The sequence below is a fragment of the Acanthopagrus latus genome, chromosome 21 (genome assembly GCF_904848185.1).
Source record: "Acanthopagrus latus isolate v.2019 chromosome 21, fAcaLat1.1, whole genome shotgun sequence".
NCBI classification, from domain to species: Eukaryota; Metazoa; Chordata; class Actinopteri; order Spariformes; family Sparidae; genus Acanthopagrus; species Acanthopagrus latus.
This window is the reverse complement of record NC_051059.1, coordinates 8,142,092-8,157,575: the sequence shown is the minus strand read 5'-3', so window position 1 is coordinate 8,157,575 and position 15,484 is coordinate 8,142,092. Positions and strand designations below refer to the sequence as shown.

Sequence of the window (15,484 nt, the reverse complement as noted above, 5' to 3'; positions counted from 1 at the left end):
CGATGTACCAGTCGACCCCGACATGCATCTGACTCATGCACAGGACTGGATTTTGGAAAAGGAAGCCTGCCTCTCTAATGTCCTGTGAAATTGCTGACATGTCCGACTTTGGTTGACCAATCAATTTGTCTTATCTCTTCAAGCAGGCTGGGCATGACCAATGTAGCTTTATTTCATCATCATCATCATCATCATCATCATCATCATCATCATCATCATCAAGGAAAACGGATGCAGGCATTTCCCTGTCGCTGTTGGCTCGGAGCCTTGCACGGCTAAAGCTGAATACAAACGGACGCAATCAAGGGGGGCTTGAGGCACTTCCTTTCGAGAGGATGTTAAAGAGAGGTTTGCAAGTAGAAGAGCAAAGAAACAAATAATAAAACAAAATTAAAATAAAAAAACACCTACAGTCATGAAATGGCGTTTTGGGACATCATAGATCCCTTCCTTCTGCTGACTGGTTGGGACCTGCATTGGATTGGAGGTCGATTCAAACGTAAGTAACAGAGCAACACCTTTTGTTCCTTTGTGGCTTCTTAAGAAACAGGAGCTGACAAGAGCTGAAACATGTCTATTGAAAAAGAAAGAAAGAAAAAAAAAAAAGGCTCCCTGCATCAGTTTTGATTCAGTCCATTTTGGGTTTTTTTTCCAGATGTAATTTTATCTTTTAAGAGCAATGGGATTATGCAAATCCTACAGCTGTATTTGTGGAATCAATTCTACTTAAATCAATATTGATTGCGAACAACGCTCGGGGATCGCGCGTGCTCGTTTGGCGAGTATCAAGAGGGCCTATTGTTATTCCGCAACAGTACGTCTCTACTGGCTCATCTGACGATCCGGGGAGCGCCGCCGCTCTGGCCTCCCCACTCACATTTTATTTTTCGAGCTATACGTTGCTCCTAACCTCCTCCCTCCTACCGCTCCCTCGACTGGTTAACTTTCCGTTACGTTTTCCCCAAGTCTATTGATCTTGTTTCATTCCGAGATCAAATGGCATGGCAAGTGATTAATCTCTCTCTGCATCTTTCATCTTCAGAGGAACGCAAGATACAGAGAGGCAAAAAGAGGAGGAGGAGGAGAGGGGGGAGAAAGGGAGGGAGGGGGTTAGGATTAAACCATACGACAGGTCCCTGGAGTCCTAGCTGGTCCTTCAAATGGTCTAAAGCCAAAAGGTCAAAGTGTTGGATATATAAAAGGAGTCTGATACAACAGCTTTAGCTGAACTATACAGTCTTTACAGCTGACCTTGACTCCTCTGCAGCTGTTTCAGATGCTGCGTGAGTTATTATTTCAAAGCTGCTGCTGATTTACTTTAACACAATCATGACTGCATGTGGTATTTCTTTCAGCAATAGCCATGCAGTGTCAACATCATGTGATCACCTCACTGTACAGTTCAGTTTCATTTGTGTTGCCATTTTCTGAGGCACGAGGGAGCAACAGGAAGGGACGCATGTGCACTGATGTCATTTAATTTAGTTTCTAATTTCGTTCATCTAGTGACGTTTCTATCAGCCTCACTGATTAGTGTTTGCTGTCTAGACGGTATCGGAGGTGTATTAAGTACTGAGAATAGAGCATAACACAAGCTTTACATCGAAAGTGTTTGGCTGGTGAAAAACGGGTGCTTTTATTGTGAAAAACGCTAAACACAAAATATTCGAGAGTCCAGTTTAGCGGCGACTGCAATCATTCATCGGAAGAAGATGTCGATAGTTGTTTTATAGTTGCGCTCTGACCGAACAGATCGGCTCGCGTTTTTTTGCTCAGAGCGAAATAGCTGCTCGAGTGTTTGCCGTGTTAAAAGCAAACTCGCTCAACCCCGACTGAAATCGCACGGAGTATAACTTCAACATGAACTGAATCGTTTTACAACAGACCTCACATCTATCATTTGGTTCTCTTCATCTGCAGCCACATTAAAGAAACAGAAACCTTGGTTTGATCTACTTCTGAATCCCCCAGAAAATCCTTTCTCCCCAAAAAAAAGAAAGAAGAAGAAAAAAAAAAGAAAACTGCACTTTGTAGCTTCTCACAAGGTGCTTTAAAGTCATGTTGTTAGTACTGTTACTATTACCATCTATCACAGGGTATGAAGAAGGAGAAAAAAAAGGGGGGGCAATGCTTGTCTTTGTACCTGATAAACGCTCTCCTCTGACTGGGGGCCACGGAGGGGTTCGTGTCCAGCCTCAAACACTATGTACTATAGAACAGAAGTAGTGGGCAAGGCAAAGAGGTGCAGAGAGTCATGAGATGGGAGGACAGAGAGAAAAGAGAGAGACACGATGGGAGGGAGGGGAGTGACACATGACGAGAGTAAATGAGAGCACAGGGGAGCGAGGGTGGCGTCGGGTGGGGAGTGGAGTGAGATCGGGAATATGGAGGGTGTAAGGAAAAAAAGATGGGGCATGGGAAAAAAAGAGGAATGGGGGAGATGATGAGGAGAGAAAGAAAAAAAGAGTGAGGTGGGAGGAGGAAAGAGCACAAGTATAATAGGTCAGGCAGTAGTTCAAAGCAACGTGGAGGACTTAACTAGACGGCTCCCTTCAACATCAGCTGTGTGATGCTCCACCTCTGATATCCAGGTCTAACAAGTCCCCGAATGGGTCGGCATCTCCTCTTGAGGTTGATGTTATTAAATGTCTTCTCAGATTAAAAGGAAGAGTTTGACATTTTGGGAAACGTGCTTATTTCCTTTTCTTGCCGAGAGTGGGACGAGCACGTTGACGCCCCTCTCGTATCTGTGTGGTGAGTGTGTAGGTGAAGCCAGCAGCTAAAGGAGCTCAGCGAAGCATTAAGACTAAGCAAACTGGAAAAAAGTTCGGCTCAATGCGCCTCACCGCCACACAACATGCCTTCCAGCTCAGCAGCGTTCATTTATCTAGAACAATGATGAAACATTTTCGTTCATGACCTGTTTGTCGCTGCAAAACAGCGAGATGACGTGAAATGAAACTTAACAGTGACATGAAAGACGGGTGAACAGACAAGTTTAAGATTATCAAGCGCTGCTGGATGAGGATGTGAAGTTACCATTAGTCTCAGTTTTCAGTTTTTACCTTCATCTTCAGTGTCTGAAAGGAAATGACGGGCTTGATGTTGATGCTGAACTATCAAAATCTTCCTCTAGATGTTCACTGTAGAAGAATCACTGTATTATATCCAACGTTAAAGCAGCTGCTCTTAAGCTAACCCCAGCAAACAAACAGTATTTTAGTGAGCAATTGACAAGGCAGGGCAGTAACGCTGAGCCTCTTTCACACTGGACAAAGAACACACTTACATCTGGGTCTGGACTTTAATGGGCATAATTGGCTTTGACTCCTGTTTGAAAAAACTCTGCCAGAGTCTTGATTAATCGGCTCCAGATCCAATAAGCAAGATACTTCCTTTTTCTGGAAGAGTGCTACGACTTCCATGGAAGTTCCGGAAGTTCTGCGTGGACATGGCTCTCGTCTATGTTCAAGCGACGCTCAAACATCGTTTAGTTGCGTTAAGTTTGAAAGAGAGACTGCGATCAGAGACACACAAAAGAAACACTGTCACTGGCCACCGCGCTGATTTCTACCGTTCGCTGCTTTTTGGTGCATTTGTGACTTTGACTGTGATAAATCAGAATAAATAACAGAAAGGCAAACCCGTCCATTGGCTTGAAATGAAGTCAATCGTCTGTTCTGGGCAGTTTTACCCATGCTTCAAAGAACAAAACAAAAACGGCACATATACACGCTAATTGTGGCGTAAAAATGGTGAAACAACACATCAAATGACATACATTCGAGCACACTGCTTGGGTTTCACAAACGAGATCTAACATACTAATGACTGGTGAGAGTTGCAGGTGCTGGTAAGGAGGATTCTGCTTCCTTTGGACAGAAACTTGTGGTTTCCCCCTCGTTTCCCACCTTTAAACTGAGCTAAGCCGGCTGCGCTGCCGGCTCCAGCTACACAGTTACCACACGGGCGCAAGAGTGGTATTGATCTCCTCGGCAAGGAAGTGTGGAGACAAAGTGTATTTTCCCAAAATGTCAAAGCACTTCCAACGGGCTTCTGGGCCACAGTCTGGAGTTTTGTCAACCAACATCAACATAATCGAAAAAAAGCTGCAAATGGAATGACTTTATGCAAAAAACACACTTCAAGAGCAAAGAACAGAGGTGATCTGGGAGGTGGCTGGACGTACTGTACCACTGAACATAGCATTCAGAGTAAGAGTTAGTGTTGTCTGTATTCAGTGTGAGCACACACAGAGAAAAAAAAAAAAAAATGAAACAAAAATAATCATGTTCAGCCAAATAAATGCACAGGGCAAAAAAGGGGGTGGGGTAACAACCAGTAGGGGGTGAGGGTCAGGTGGGGGTTGGGGGTAGGTGGGGAAGGGGGGGGTATAGTGTCTTTGGAAGAAAATCAGAACACTGACACAGATCAACTTAAAAAATATGGTTTTACAACACTGCACTGGCAAATGGGAGCTGAATGGTTGAACAAAACTGTCCACTAGGATGGTCTACCGTGTATTACTGGAATGGTGCGGTATCATGGATCATTAATTCAAGCAGATCAGCGACTGGAGGAGATATTTAAAATCAGGGATTCATTGTTTTGGTTGTTTTTTTGGGGTGGGGGGGGGGGTTGGATTCCAAGCTTTAGGAGTGAAAACAGCACCAGTGAAGCTAGGAAAGGCATCAAGGGTGAGCAGTGTGTCTCGGGTCTCTGTGTCCTACAGACCTACCTGGTACACTGGGTCGTCCACTTCGTCCTCCAGGATGGTCTGTGTGATGGCGGGACAGAAGGCAGATGACACAGTTTTGTTTTTTCATCAGTAAGACAGTCCAGGGAATGCACAGCGTCATTAGAAAGAAAATGGAGGAAGCACCGAAAAAAAATAAATAAATAAACACTATGTGAGGAAGCATCATCGCAGCCTGACAGCGCGACCAACTCACACATTTCCTGTCACACACAAACCTGACTTGAGAAAAAAAGACAACAAAAAAAAAATTTGCATTCAAACCTGTTGCATTTCTGTTCAGATATTCAACATAGGAATCAATGGTGCGGACAAACGCAGTCTGCGATGCACTTCGAAGTGCTAAGACTTCTGCTGTGTGAATGAATCGCTGGCTGGGTTTTAACGCGTGATCTCGCCTCCGAATGGGGAAACTAAACCGAGAAAAAAAAAGAAAGGCAGGAAAAGCGCCAGCGAGTGTCCTACCTGGTAGACCGCCTGCTCGCACTGTTTGTCCTTCTGGGCCTTCTTCTCCATCTCCTCCCGCTGTTTAATGTCGTAGATGAGCGTGAAGAGGTCGCGCAGGTCGATGATGAGGGGCTCCGCCTGCGTGAGAGAGGCGGTGGAGAGAACGAAGCAGTGGGGGGGGGAGAGGATGCAGAAATTTAAGAGTTGGAAGTAAAGGAGAGGGATGTAAGTAAGGAGAGCAAATGGACAAAGGACAAAAAAAAAAGAAAAAGAAAAGAGAGGTGAAGAGAGAAGATGCGGAGGAGTGTGGCAATAAGATCCAGGTCAATGAAGAGCAGCGTATGGGAAGATGAACATGTGTAGGCAGGCAAGCAGGAACAAGAGGCGGAAGAGGGGAGAATGGTAAATCCAATTTGAGGATGTGAGAGAAGAAAAGAAGGACAAGTAGATTATGTACATCTTTTAAATGATCTCAAATGCTTTAACAGCATTACGAATACAACAAATGCTAACTGTTAAACAGAACTCTGAGGTTGATTTAAGACTTAATGTGTTATCCTAACAACATGTTTTCAGTATGGGGAGTGATCTTTATGTAATGTATATATTCCCTGTCTTGTTTTGTTTTTTTTAAAAATTACATGTGTAATTAGGAATAGATATAGTCATCTCAGTGAGTGAGCTCACATAAAATATATTATGTGAATGTAAAATAGTGTGATTTTTGACATCTGGCTTTGACCTCGTCACTCCCCACTAGGCTCAGAACAGCAGAGAGTGGGGAGTGACCTTAATGTGTTTTATTTATTTCCTTTATGAATATTTCATTATTTGTGTAATCATAAACACACACGCACACACACACACACACACACACACACACACACACACACACAAGATCATATATTTAAATCAGCCAACCCACTTTGAACAGAGAGTGGGGAGTGATGTGTTTGGTGCTCGTCAATAACCAAACAGAAATCAATTCAATACGTGATTGTTTATTTAGCATCCATCTGTTCATCTTTTGTCTTGTTGTATAAAAAGCTTGACCTGAATACGATGTAACAGACAGTAGCATTAGCAGTGACTACATAGTAGTACATCAGTATTGGTTTTTGGGTGGGTGTAAAAACTGTGGAGTAAAAATGAACCTACTGTAGTTTCCTGCACCACAGTCATTTATAAACTATTTAACGGACCGAACTGAGCTCATATGCACATCACAGCAGAGTCTTTTTTGACCAGCTGAGCCGCTGCTTATGCATCCGCTGGAGATCGCAAGCGGCGGCTGAGGACGTACGATCGAACAAAATAGTGCACATCTGCAGAGACTTGGGCAAACTTTAAAATGAGGGCCTGACTCCCCGTTAGCTTGACAGCGAAAAACACGAAGTCTCAAATCTTTTATCAAAACAAGCGCAAGGAAGGCCTTGCATAGCCCCACAGCTTGCATTATTAAGTCTCTTGCATTGCATGGAGTTCGGTCTCGGCGATGTGAAAACACTTTTTTTTCACTGCAGCTTTAAGACCTTTTTGACGCCATTATATCGACGGCATCTAGAAATCCAGAAAGAGCCTCATGTTGACCTTGAATTTTCTTATGCAGAGGCTGCTGTGAAGGACTGAACTCGTGCCCACAGAAACTTACAAACAGCGGAGAGACAGAGAGAGAAAGAGACAGAGAGAGGAAAAGCACTTACTGACTGCGCAGTCTTGATGGCCACAAACCTGTGGTGGCCCTCCTTCCCGCAGACATAGCCGAAGGCCCGGTGGTCCCTGGTGTCCTTGGCGATGTAGCTGATCTCGTGGACTGAGTGGTGATGTAGGAGCACCTTCACGGCACAAATGTAAAGTGTGACAGGATAAACAATGTAGGCCATGTGAAATAGGGTAACCACATAATCCTGTATGTCTTGCCCTCCTTAAAGGTTTACTATGCAGGATTATCCTAAAAGCAAAAAAGAATCTCTCAAAATCATTACTTATGATGCACCCTTTGCCTTTTTTTGCTCATTTATATCCTTAATTTTCTTATTTTGGGGGCTTTCTTCAGTTTGAGACGGCGAGCCAACGACCCACAGCGTCGCCATCTGACAACCAGAGCACCGTCCTTCTCAAGAATCGCTCACAGCACCTCGAAAACGGTGTGTTTACATGCGGCAGCTGGCAAGTCCTGCATAGCATTCCTTTAAAGGTTAAAGGAAAAAAAAAACGTCTCGTCTAATTTGAAAGTCTGCCTCTTTTATATGATGTTTTACAAGTGCAAGCACTGTACACTGTGTTGGCAGGAAAAAGTAGGGCAAACCTACTTTAAACATCTTTGCATATTGTTGAGGCACACACAGCCAACCAACACAGAGCGAACGCTAAAGTCTATGACAGAGGGAGGAGAGATTCCCGGCCTGTTCAAATCTTTTTCACAGTGCTGTATGGATACCACAGTTACTATAGAATTCGTTATCCTGTATGTTTTGTGCTGTAATCCAATTTGGCCACGGTGGTGGTTGAGAAACAGGAGGGGAGAACCACATTTTTTTTTTTTTCGAAACAGACTGTATGAAATATTCATAATAGACACCCCAAAAAAGCTCACAAACCCATACACACACACTCGGCGCTGAGAGTAATTCGGCTGTCGCTCAGGCACACCCACCTGCCGCTCCGCTATTAGCAGAGATAAGCTTAGTCGCTGGGGAGGAGCTTTCATTTGAATATTAGCTGATGTTCGGCGGGGAGCGTCGCGAGTAACGCCTCGGATTAATGTAAAGTACAAAACTAATATGACCGGTCGGCTCGATTCAGCGGAGACTCGCGTCAGCTTTACATAAAGTATTTCCATCTAAATGTTCGCTGACGCCGCCTGCGCCGCAGCGATCCCCCATTTCCGCCGTAATAATTCAAGAGGGATATTAAGAGTGGAGTGTTATTTACTGCCTGTAATCAGTAAATAAAATGAAGCGCATTAGGGGCACGGGTTTCCAAAACAACAAATGGGCTTGTCAGGAGCCGGCGTGCTGGCTGGTGGTGGCGGGAGGCTTAATGTGCCTTTTCATTACTGGGGGGAAAAAGACATGCCGCCACATCACCACCAGTCATATTAGAAAGAGATATTATCAAAGATGGGTGTTTTTTGGGGAATAGACAGTCGGCGGTGGGGCGGGGGGTCGGCAGCCACGGGACGAGCGCCGTTGCATAATTATCATTTTAGCGCTAACGACAGCTGAGGTGGAGCCGCGGTGTAATTAGCATTAGCGGCAATGATCATTAAGGGGTGGAACTGAGTGCTAATTATCGGTTAGCGCTGATGAGCAGAGTGGGCCTATCTAGCCAACACTACGCCCCAGGACGGGGGGAGAGCCGAGCCCCTCGATCATCCTGTAATGGAGCAGCAGGCCTCTGAGTCCGCCAGGGGGATGGAAGCCAGGACGGAGGTGGAAGCAGCCCGTCTCATAACATCACCATAACATTGCTCACTACGCTATCATTAGCAGGCAGACAGGGCCTGAGTGATCTTAAGTAGGTCCTGCAGCATTCCCCCCTCATCTTACCGGGGTTTGTGTTAAACCGGTTACTGGTTTACTATCAAATAAAAGACCTGTAATTTAATGCTGTCAAGTTCAATTTTTATGAGCTAAAGGGCAAGCCGTGCTGTGGAAAGCTTGTTACCGCTGCTTCACTTTGGAACTTCTGCAAACGCGGTGATGAAAACGACACATTTTACTGCAGCGCAGCCTTTGTGAATCATCCTCCCCGTGCGCAGGTACTGCAGTTGCACCAATATGTCAACCCGTGCCAGGCAGGCTTACAAGATGGCGGCCCTGGCAGTCGCTGTGAACTGAACCGTGCGAGCGTCTGCCCTCTGGATGTCCTACACTGTAGGTTCACGGCGCGGCAGCTGGCAGGGGCCTCGCTGCGCAGCTCCGCCACGGGGCCCCCACTCCGCTGACATGCTACTCACCCCTGATCTTTCGCAGTAAATCTTGATCCCGCCGAACGAGACCGTCAAGAAGACTCGCTGCTTGTGCTCCCCTTTGGAACGTGCCGAGGAAGCCATTCCCTGCGCGAGATTAAAGGAAAAATGACATGAGGAGATGAAAGGATATGAGCTCAGCAGGAAAGACGGTGAGCCATCTTCTCTTCCGACTCAGGTGAGTGTGACAGTGGGAGATGTTGGGGGGGGGTTGAGGGGGAGGATTGGGGGGAGGCAGGGTAGGGTGACAAGAGTTACATAAGGTGTGATAAGACAGAATGTTCTTTCATGTGCCTTTTTCTTGAAGCTTCACTCTCAGAGGAATTCACACATCTCCATGTGCAGCAAGCCTTATTATTATTGCCCGAGCACCTTCTCCCCCTCCCTCTTCTTAAAGTAGGTCTACAAGACTTCAACGTGACATGCCCCAGCGTGAGCTAACAACAATAAGGTGAGATGTGCTGACGGAATGGATCGCGCTGCTGACCGACCGGCTCGCTCCTCCAACAGCTCTGCATAGTGCTGACTGAAGAACCGAACCCCAGCCCTTTGAAGTGCGTTCTTTCCCATGGATCTCTGCGCCCCCCCACCCCCTATTTTTTTTCCTCATATTCTCGGCTCTAATAAAGAAAACAATTAACATTTCCACCGCGTTCCGTTTGACGCGACCTGTGTGCTTGACATGTCTTTCACGGAACAAAGCCTGCGGGGGAAAGAGAGGAGAGGAGGAGGGAAGAAACGACGAGAGGAGATAAGAGGAGAGGAAGAAAGGCCCGCCTGCTGCGCTGAATGTGCGCCTGACAAAACTGCCGGCCGAGCAGCATCGACGAGCGCCCGACCTCGGCTCGCCAGCCCTCCACCTCAGAGTTCCTCTTTTTAAAGCTTAGCAAATATTTAAAAACCCAATTACTGGTCCTGCATTAATCACTTTCAAGCTCCGCTCCTGGGGGGGGGGGGATGTTAAAGAAAAAGATCCATCCATCTTGACATACATAAATGTATATTCATACGAGAACAGGAGGCACTGAAGGGATAAACGGAGTACAAAGGGGGAGTGAGTACAGAGGGGAGGATAAAGAACAGAACAAGCAACAGGGATGAGAAAGAGATGAAGTGAGTGGGAGAGAGAGAGAGAGAGGCGGGCGGGCGGGAGAGTCGATGGATGTTGTCAATCAGCCATCGGCTTCTCCATTTGGTGGATTAGTCCTCAAGGCAGCGAGAGGCAGCTCAATAGAGACCCCCATCCCCTCCTCTATCCCCTGTCCAGATAATAGCAGGTCTATATCGACTGCTCCATTGACTGTAACTGGCTGGTGGCTGGTAACTACCACAGTCATATGGAGGGCACTGCTGAAATGTCAGATCGAGGCAGAGGGAAAAAGTTATTTTATTGGACATATCCCTTGGAATGAATATGGCTGATGAGAGGATTTGGCTCCCGGCTACGCTGCTCTTCTAGCGGGGGGCCTCCCACACGTTTAAGCTCCGGCAAAGTCTGCGAGAAGATACTTAAAAAGCCATGCATATACGTCCACTTCCTGGAGAAGGATTTATCCCGTAGCCACCTACGGTACTGCAAATTTGCTTATGTGCTGCTTTTTTCTCCCCAACAAAGAGAGTGATAAGTATTTCCTGCCTTCAACTTTGGAGGCAGTAAACACAGCTGCCATTTGAGAAGATGTAGTGAACTTCTGAGAAGAGGAAACATGCTATTGGTAAGTAATTTGTAATACATAGCTAACTGAGCTTTTGCTGATCACTGTTGCAGTCAGGTTGATTAACAGGACTAGAGATAAATCCACTTTTTAGTCTTAAAAGTTTGAAAATAATCTCTGAGCTCTCCTCCCGTCAGTTAACCACTTTTGATCAGAGCAAACTCTGATGTAACTCTGCGTGTTCATTCCCCCAGAATATCTGGCTCTGCATCTGACCTTTGGAACTAGCTTGCTTTGAGAAGCTTAGAAGCACATTTTGATTTAAGCAGCCAATCAGGGTCTCCCCTTTCCGATATATGGAAAAAAGTTTAACATTACAACACAAGAGCACTGCATTTTCTTTATTTCCGTGTTTATTTCCACAGATTAGCAACTGATGAGCATGCTAACTTTTTAGCTGCAACATCTGGCTTTCACTTCGTGACGCATGCAGCCATCAAGTGCACATGTGAGACTCCCTTTTACAAGATTCTCATTTTAAACAAGTCAGCTATATCAAATCAGTGTTCTCACCAAGTCATCGAACTAATAAAAGCTGATAAAACATGAACGCCTCAGTCGTCATTTCAGCCGATAAAACTGGCAGTTGCCAGATAGAAATGAGGAACCTGCTCTCGTCCAGCAGTGTCTCATCAGAGACCCTTTGCTTTTGAATAAATGCTATGAATTTCTTGCTATTTCTGAACTACCGTTAACATTGTTATGTATTGTCCATGATGTACATTTTGATAGGTTGCATAGGGAGGACTGAGATTGCAGCACATTTTAGTACACACACTCTTAAACTCCCTTTTCTACTTTAACACAAACTGTAGGGCTGACTTTGACCTAATTTACTTTTTGCATTCTGTAAAGAACACCAGCTTAAATATTATCTGGGTCACATTATCACAGTTTGCATGTGCGCTACAAGTATAACACCACAGACTGTGATGTAAAAATAGATGGGCTGTGACTGACATGAGAAGACAGACAAGAGGCAGACACATGGGGGGGGGATTCTCCTACTTAAGTGAGCTGCTTTAAGCAGGTTAGGAAGCCAGTTTGCCTCCGAGGTCAAAAAAGCTGTACGAATAAATGCAGAGCTAAGAGCAACGCTAAATATACAGCAGCCTATTAGAGGGGGAAATGAAGTACAGAGCTGCTTCAATTTTGCAGAAGATACTGAAGCAGCCTTACAGGAGCTTTTTCTACATGACAAAGAGCTGCGGAACAATATGGTCAGACCTTTTGTTTGTTCCGTCTGTCCAGTTCTTTACACAGCATCAGTGAGTCATGTACAGGACGAGGCAGCTCCCATGACTCACTCACAGACAATACAGACATGCCCGAGCATGCCTTTCCCAAATCTGACTGAGATGAGTGAAGAGGCTCAATGATGTCCCCGAGCACACTCACACACACACACACACACACACACACAGATGTACAAACAGAAGTCTCTGCACCTTCAGCTTCATCATGGAGTCCTGGCACAGCTTGTCCCCGCGCGCCGCTGTCACCTCATCAATCCCGATCAGCTTGGCCTTGTAGCGCACGCCATCTCCGCGGAAACGCTTAATAAGCCCCGCCTCGCTGCGGTCCTGACCTGCAGCGGCGGGAGGGACGGAGGGAAGAAGACAGGACAGGAAATAAGTAAGGTGAAAAATGACAGAGAGTGATCACAGGAAACAAGGGATGCGCGTGAGCTCGAGTGAATCCTACAACTTTAGTTTCATTGCCTGCTGGTGGTATAGAGGCGGTGTGTGTGTGTGTGTTGGCTGCCGTATAAATATTTATGGAATAGGAAACGCAAAATTAATAACAAATTAGCAGCGGCGAGCAAGATTGAAAGAAAATTGAACCTGAAATTGAATTGAGGCTGGGCGTAGGCGGTGGACTAAATGAGAACACAACCGGAACACTGAGAACACTCTGTGGTCACCCATCGCGGGGCATTGTCGTGGTATCCACACAGACAGGCCGGGTGGAAGGTTACGGGGTGGCTGAGCGGAGGGGGTGCTCACTCCTACGCCTCGCCCACGCCCACAGTTCCCATGGGTGCTATTGGCGCTGACAAACCGGCTTGAATGGCTGCTATTGAGGGGAATCATCTCGGTCCATTGCTCGCCCACAATCCACCAGGCCCTCGCTGGGTGATGGATGCTGGGTGGTGGGAGACGAGGGGGAGGGTGGGGGTGGGCATTTGAAAATGTGTTCATGGATGGCCTCGGGCTTCACCTCCCTTCTCCCTCCCATCCCTGTTGCTGATTATTCTGTCTGTCAATCTCTGCAGCCGGCCCGACACCACCTTGACACTGACACCTTTCTCATTCCGTCTCGGCGCTGTCTGCCGCCGCACCGCTTTGATTACGAGGGTGCGAGCCCCGAGCGCTGTTTCGTGCGCCTGCAATGTACAAGCCGTCGCCTGGTAACCTGTGCACGGTTTGTCAGCTGCAAAACACCGGCTCCCACCGCATTTACACAAAGAGATAGCAGGATTTCAAAATCAAGGTCACAGGCACCTTGGAGAATTTAACACTTTTCAGGCCCCTTGCTCACTCGATTCTAGGTCACGAGTGCGTACAGTACATCAGTTAACAGCACATTTGAGCGGCTGGGTAAGCTGCGTGTGAGAAGAGAATAAGGTTTATCATCCCCGACAAAGACGACTAGGCAGCACTCAAACCCCAAAATGAACTTATTCCATCCCAGGAAACGCAACCGCATCTCCCACAACACACATTTCTTCCTCCATTTCCTGCAATTTGCAAGAAAAAAAAGATTTTAAAAGAAAAAAAACAGAAATTTTGAAATAGAGCACATTAAATGGCTTGTGCAAATGGAGTAAAAAAAAAAAAAAAAGTGTATGCGTTCAAATGCAAGCTCTTGTCTTGGCTATGCACACCCTCTCACTAATTCATGAGGGCACAATTCTCTAAAGGGGGGGGGAGGGGGCTTGACGATGCTAAAGTCATTAAAGTCTCTAAGCAAGTGAATGTCAAATTTGGGTCTAATTCAGGCTGGTTTCTCTGCCAGGGGATAATGAGTCTTCCATACAGCCACCGTGTACCTCCGAACACCAACCAGACACAGCCTGGCACGCACGCGTCTACCGTGTAGAGACATTAACATTCCCACTTGGGTGACAAACTCCCTAAAAAGACAAACTGTATAATATGTACGTGCTGTTTGTTAAACCCTGCAGGACAGATGCGGGAGAGGGCGAACTCCTACGATAATTACCACTGCGCCTGATTCAAACCCCCCCCCTCGTACAGCGACTGAAGTCTATTCATACACTATTATGTATTCCATCCTGATTTTACTGACTCATACACTCTGTAATGTAATGTAAAATGCATGCTGCTCCAGTTGCATTTTAAACACGATCGGTCCAATTGAGTGCAGCTCTCTCAGATGAGCTTTAACCAGATGTTCTGTGCCATTTGTTTCTTTACATACAGCGCGCCGTTCCCCCCCTAATAACACTTCAGGAGAGATTTAGAGGTTTATGCAGAGATCCTCCGAAAAGTAGGCCTTGCATACCGAATGAGAGCCTTGACACAGTGGCATAACTCGAGCGCTACGTGCTCTGGGTTCAGATCCAGACGAGCGAGTGTGCTGTATTTGAAAACGAAAGGGCTGCGGGGCATGCTGTTTCATGTTGCTACACACTGTAAGGAAGGAGAAGAGAGTGGGTGAAGGTGTGCGTGTGTGTGAGGAAGGGTGACACATATTCCTCTGGCTTTTGTGGATTTACAATTACCCAAGGTTGAATGGTCCTCACAGTGTTTCTGCCCCGAATGGCCGATGCTTATAATTTGTCTGACAGGGGGCTGCCTTAAGAACTGTCTACTGTTAGGGTTTCCCGTTGCCCTCGTGTTCCAGCAGTCTGCTAAAGAGTTAGGCCCAATCCCAGTAAAACCACTTGCCCCTTCCTCTCCATCTTTAACATTTTTCAAATGATTGGCCCTCAGTGACTTTTCTGTCCGATTGCCGAAAAAAAATAAACACATTTGATGTTCTTTCTTTTTTCGTGTCCTACTTCGGCTCTGTTGCAACATCCTTTCACACGACGTCCCTCACACAACAACATCTGATCGGTAGCACGTCACAGTTAATAGCCTGTAAACACCCACAATAATCTGTATCGGCCAATTATTTCAACCACTACCCCTTGTAACTCTTTTCCGAGGGGAGAGGGGGGACTCCAAAACGAGGGGCAGAAATTGTGAAATCGGACTGGGCTCTAAATACCATGAAATTGCCAAGTCCTTGCTTCTCCAAATGGATCTGAGATTTGACAGCCTGGACGTCAGAGGGCCTCAAAATCAAACGCTCCTATCAACCCACCTGACACGCAGGCCCTGCACCAGGAGCATGGAGAGAACAATTACCGCTCGCCCCTCGCTCCATACTGTTTCAGGGCTCGTGTCTGATCACAGCGTTGCATCCTCCTCCCTGCCACACGAGAATGGGGACAGCGAAGGGACAGATGGCAGCAGATGGAGAGTCAGAAGTGCCCCTCCAGATATAAGGACTTGGCAGCAAGAAACTTTTTGTTGGGGGATCCGGGCATTGAGGCAGCTTAACCTTTGAACCTTTCTGAGT

General features: G+C 46.3%; 1 protein-coding gene across 8 annotated transcripts in view; it reads right to left on the bottom strand.

Annotated features, from left to right (window-relative positions):
• Positions 1–15,484, bottom strand: part of LOC119011507 (disabled homolog 1-like) — a 68,406-nt gene that overhangs the window by 8,510 nt on the left and 44,412 nt on the right. For 7 of the 8 annotated variants that reach the window (XM_037084682.1, XM_037084680.1, XM_037084683.1 and 4 more), the window contains 7 exons: positions 12,340–12,479; positions 9,165–9,263; positions 6,907–7,038; positions 5,222–5,341; positions 4,739–4,777; positions 2,144–2,209; positions 412–471 (listed from right to left, as the gene is read on the bottom strand). In XM_037084682.1, the coding sequence (XP_036940577.1) occupies positions 412–471; positions 2,144–2,209; positions 4,739–4,777; positions 5,222–5,341; positions 6,907–7,038; positions 9,165–9,263; positions 12,340–12,479 (656 nt within the window). The remainder of the gene's footprint in view (positions 1–411; positions 472–2,143; positions 2,210–4,738; positions 4,778–5,221; positions 5,342–6,906; positions 7,039–9,164; positions 9,264–12,339; positions 12,480–15,484) is intronic. The other variant, XM_037084688.1, reaches the window with a different exon arrangement.